Source organism: Lactuca saligna, chromosome 5, assembly GCF_052625555.1.
Source record: "Lactuca saligna cultivar CGN05327 chromosome 5, ASM5262555v1, whole genome shotgun sequence".
NCBI lineage: Eukaryota > Viridiplantae > Streptophyta > Magnoliopsida > Asterales > Asteraceae > Lactuca > Lactuca saligna.
The window spans coordinates 222179181-222183916 of NC_136421.1; the positions used below are offsets into that span (position 1 = coordinate 222179181).

A 4736-nucleotide genomic window follows, 5' to 3' on the forward strand; every position below is an offset into this window, starting at 1 on the left:
GTCCTTTAACTTGTCGAGTTTCTCCATCAATCTCTACAGATCGGGAAAACCAAGTCAACTCGTTGAGTTGACCCACCAACTCACCGAGTTCCTCTATCAATCTGAAAATGTCGGGGAAAACCGAGCCAACTCGCCGAGTACTCCAAAAACCCTCTTCTTAACACATTAAGCACTTAATCCATTGGGACATGACTCCAAAACATAGATATGAATTCCTTAAGCTGGAAAACAACTTAAATTTTCCAACATTACGTTCATGCATATCTAAATGAAGCGCTTAAGCTTGGAATGGACTTAATAATTAACTTAATGCACGCATGACACCAAAATCCTCATAAAGCTCGCACCTTTAAGCTCAAGGGTACCAAAACCAACCCAAATCTAGAAGAACAAGCCTAATGACTTTACTCCATCATCATCCCAAAAAGATGCCAAAACACCACAAAAACCCAAATAAGGAGATGTAATCAAATATTAAGCAAGGTTAGGACTTTATACCCGAAATATGATGGAATTGGAGCAAAGAACTCATATCTGAAAGCTCCTATATGAACTACCACTTTGCACCAAGCTTTTATTCCTTAAATGATCTTCAAACACACCCACAATGAGCTCACAACACACAAGGAGGCTGTAAGGCTTTGAGATTAGGGTTAGGGGACATGGAGACTAGAAATGAGGCCAACACTAAGGACTTAAGGTGTTTAAATAGGGTGCAATAACTTAAAATTAGGGTTTCCTTATGCATTGCCAACTTGTCGAGTTGAGGATCCTCAACTCGTCGAGTTGCCTCATTAAACTTCGCAGTCAAGCCAACTTCTACTCGCCGAGTTGAGGCTGCTCAAATCATTGAGTAGACACATTAAATTGATCCAGTTGACATATTATGGTCAAGCAAAGGTCCAACCGGGTATACAGACGGTTGGGCTACCATTGAATTAACAGCGTATGGTTTGAGCTCAACGTATGAATTTACTATAAATCCTTTGCATTCTTGGAACTTGGTACCAAGATAAACGAAAGTTTCATACCCACCACCAGTTTTGTCAAATACAACACCAGGAAGCACATTTACTGGAACATGATTCTGGTAACTTGGGATAAGTGAGTCATGATCCGATGGGTTAAAACCGAAACCGACTTGGTTGTGGCGGATCGGGAGGTGGAGGAGGAATCCAAGAAAAGCTGTGTTTGAAGTAAAGAAGATGTATGAAGGGACATTGAATTTGTTGGCTACATCGATCATACAACTGCTGAACATATCAAGGACAAATCCAAGTAGATGTGTGGACTCATCTGATACCAACTCCTTGACCACTTGTTCAACTTGAGATTTATGGCTCTCGATGAAAAGGGTAGCAAGCTTTTCTAAGGATATAGGCGAAGAGGAAGTGGGTTGAGGTCCTTAAGGAAGAGGGTCGGTGGGATGAATTGTGGTGTATTTTATTCGGGCATTAGAAGCAGCATGCGATTTTGTGTACGAATCAATATTAGTTTGAGCGGGATTACTGATAACAAGAAATGTGATGGATAATCTTTCATCTCAATCGACCAAACACTTTGCAAGTTCTATGGCTGATTTTAGGTGACCATAACCAGGTATAGGTATGAAAACAAGCTCCAACTTCTTCATAGTTGTTATCTAAGCTGATCAAAGTCCGATCTGAATCTAGAACGATGAGTTCTTCAACTTAATTGGTATTACACAAGTAGCATTTTTATAACGAATACACCAATTTATTTCTTAAAAATTGGGTATGTTTACCGATTCTTTTGTAAGTGGGCCTTTTGGCCCAAGAAAAAATAAAGAAGAAAGAAAAATGACGTGTATAACGCTGTTGCATTATTGTTCAAATATTTCATTTATAAGTTATAACTACAGATATTTAAAAAAGATATTTAAATAAAGATCTAATAACCATTCTTTCATCCTAACTAGAAGGAGTTACATGCACCGTTGGTGCCGGGTTAGATCACGTTTACTTGAATGTTGGATCAAGAATTATAAAGGGACTACGGTTGTTGATTCCTCTGGTCAACATGCAGTTTCTTCAAGATTTGTTTTGTCTTCTGTTTTGGTATTATAAATATAATGATATTAAAAACTTTGTTTTCTACAATCACAATAAAATAAAATAATAATTACAAAATAAGCCCAAAAAAATCTCCTTTATTCAAAACAAATAAATCTCACCAAAAATACGCAAGAAAAACACATGTTTCCAAGTTCTTTTTAGCATTTTTTTGAACTAATGTTAGAAAATATTGCATGATTTTCAAAGGCTACACAAAAAGCAAACACATTATCACTTTTTAAAACAATAAAATAAATCTTAAAAAAAGCTTACAATATGCAAATGGTCGTAGCCATTAAAAGTGGGTGTATTATGTTGAAAAGATTTTGCGGGTCCCAGTCTTGGATCAGCATCTCTTGTTGGAAAAATTGGAGTCTGAGGTTGCACACGAGCAAGGACAAGAGGGGAGAAGGTTGCCTGACAGTATTTTCAAAGAAAAGATCACTCTAATCATGGAGGACATTGAGGGGGGAGGGGGGAATAAGCAGCTGCATAGGGTCCAATTTTCTTATTATATATTTTTATATTAAAATAAAAACTTTTAATAACGATAAGGGTCATTTTTTCTGACTTGGCATGGGCATTTCAAGATATTTAATTCTCCATGACCGGCCCATATTGCTTTCAAAATCTACATATGGGTGCTGAGGTGGACGTCTCCAACTACCATCGTCCAATGAGAGCACATATTCTATAGCTGAGGCTTCCATCCCTGAGTTGGCACCTTTACTGCCCATAGTGTCATTTTGCATAAACTGATATAAGTTATAACCACAATGAAATATAGCATAAATATTGATTAAATAATAGGATAAAATTTTAAAGTATATCTGTTGGATAAAATAAATACTAACTTTAAATTTTCATTGGTATTTAAGTCTCTATATGCTGGATAGTGTACCTGTGTTCCACGTTATCCTTTAGTTTGTACTTTCTAAAAACAATTAAACATAAATTAAAAAAAAAAGTAAATTTCCATAAATATGAAAATTACTTCATGAAAAAGTAAATTTCCACATTATCATAGACCTGACAATTCGTGTATTCGTGTCACGAAAACGCGCCAACCATAAATTTGACATGATACGATTACACGATAAGAAATAAGGTTTATCAAAATTTTCACTATGTATTCGTGTCGTGTCGTGTCTCTCACAGATTCGTGTATTTGTGTCTGAAATTGTCAGGTCTACATTATCATTTAGTCTGTACGTTGCTATAAGTGTAATGGCTGTAAGGTAGGAAGAAAAAAGTAATCTTGTATGAATAAGACATACTTAATAATTTGAAATTACATTCTAACTAAGCAATGCCATTTTTCACCTTGACTCATAAAGTTTTCTAAAATGAAAGACTCAGGAAAGAAAATATACATTCTTGGAATGTAAAATCTATAAGGGACAGATAAAAAGAATGTTAAAGGTTTCATGTCCTTATACATATATTGGCAATATCTTGAAAGGGATCAAGACACAAGATTCTTTTGGAGAATTCTTGGCATTGTCATATGGCACCATTTTGAGCTAGCCTCAAAAATACATAGCTCATAGGCTTGAACTATATGAAATGATTTGTATTCTATTTGCGTGGCAAGTGAATTCATAATTTACGCCATATTATGCATAGGACATGGTATTTAATCATGTTGTAAGCATGTCACAGAATACTAATTGAATACATGGTTAAGTCACTAGATGACTAAGAGAGCATTCTAAAGGTACTTTAGAAGAACTAAGAGAATGTGCATGAGACAATCAGTTTAGAAAGAATCTTTATGGAAAGAGCTACACAAGATGTTTATTTCTAAACATATATAAATAATTATGAATTATAATTGGATTTTGAATTCATTATGGAATGAATGGTAAGTCTTGTTGGAATGAGGTCCAAGTAAAACATAATGACACAATCTGCTAGAAAATAATAATACACTACTTTATAAGTTTAAATCAAATATGATTGGATGAATGGGATCATTGAAAAACTATGTTGATTTCTGTCATTCAAGGATCACATAGAAATCTTTGTGACTTCGAGAGTACACTTAATCAAGCTAAGAGAATGTATGCCATGACAGAACACCACTCATATTCTCCAAGATATTTGACTATATTTAGAGTAAAGTTAAGTATGGAGATGATAGTATTCATAGAATTCACATAAATTAAATTTTGTCAGATCCAATGATAAAGTCATTCTTTTTAGCTAAGTATGGATGGTTACACTTTAGCTATAAGACTTTATTATTCTAGAAATGTGTTTTGATTTGGATTTAGTATTTGGATATTAGAACATTATAACAACAACTATTAGATAATGTTATGATATATTGGGATATATTCATCACATTAATACTTGTTGTGCTCTATAATAACATGTTTAATCATGAATAATTTTATTATTCTAAAAGTTCATAGTAGGTTATAATTATGGCAACAATTATGAAGTAAGACTAATATGAATTGGATTGGTTGAATCTCACCGGATGAAAGTAGGCAAGTGGTTGTAACCCAGTTTCATAGGTACTTGTCAGAGAACTAGTATTGAACTGACCCGCACTAAGATCATCTATGACTACCTGATACTTTTCTAGTCAACAAAAGTCAAAATCGATAAATAAAATTTAAGTTTTATTTATTTCGTTAAGTTCATGTGGGTTAG

The 4736-nt window shown here is 34.2% G+C and overlaps 1 protein-coding gene across 1 annotated transcript; it reads right to left on the reverse strand.

Annotated features, from left to right (window-relative positions):
* Positions 1-862: 862 nt before the first annotated feature.
* LOC145046291 (UDP-glycosyltransferase 71K1-like) lies at positions 863-3157 on the reverse strand. Its single transcript, XM_078994582.1, has 6 exons — positions 3105-3157; positions 2977-3009; positions 2800-2830; positions 2349-2492; positions 2195-2283; positions 863-1250 (listed from the first exon to the last, which is right to left on the reverse strand). Exons 1-6 carry the CDS (start codon positions 3155-3157, stop codon positions 863-865), a joined length of 738 nt encoding a protein of 245 aa, XP_078850708.1.
* Between the last annotated feature and the right edge of the window lie 1579 nt (positions 3158-4736).

Bases quoted from the DNA above. Each gene is read 5' to 3' on its own strand.
- LOC145046291 (XM_078994582.1), bottom strand. From the start codon at position 3,157: ATGTCAAATTTATGGTTGGCGCGTTTTCGTGACACGAATACACGAATT. The intron at 2,493-2,799 runs GTGCCAACTCAG...AAATACTGTCAG, and splicing joins TGACACTATGGGCAGTAAAG to GCAACCTTCTCCCCTCTTGT. The intron at 1,251-2,194 runs GTGAGATTTATT...TATGTTCAGCAG, and splicing joins GTTTTTCTTGCGTATTTTTG to TTGTATGATCGATGTAGCCA.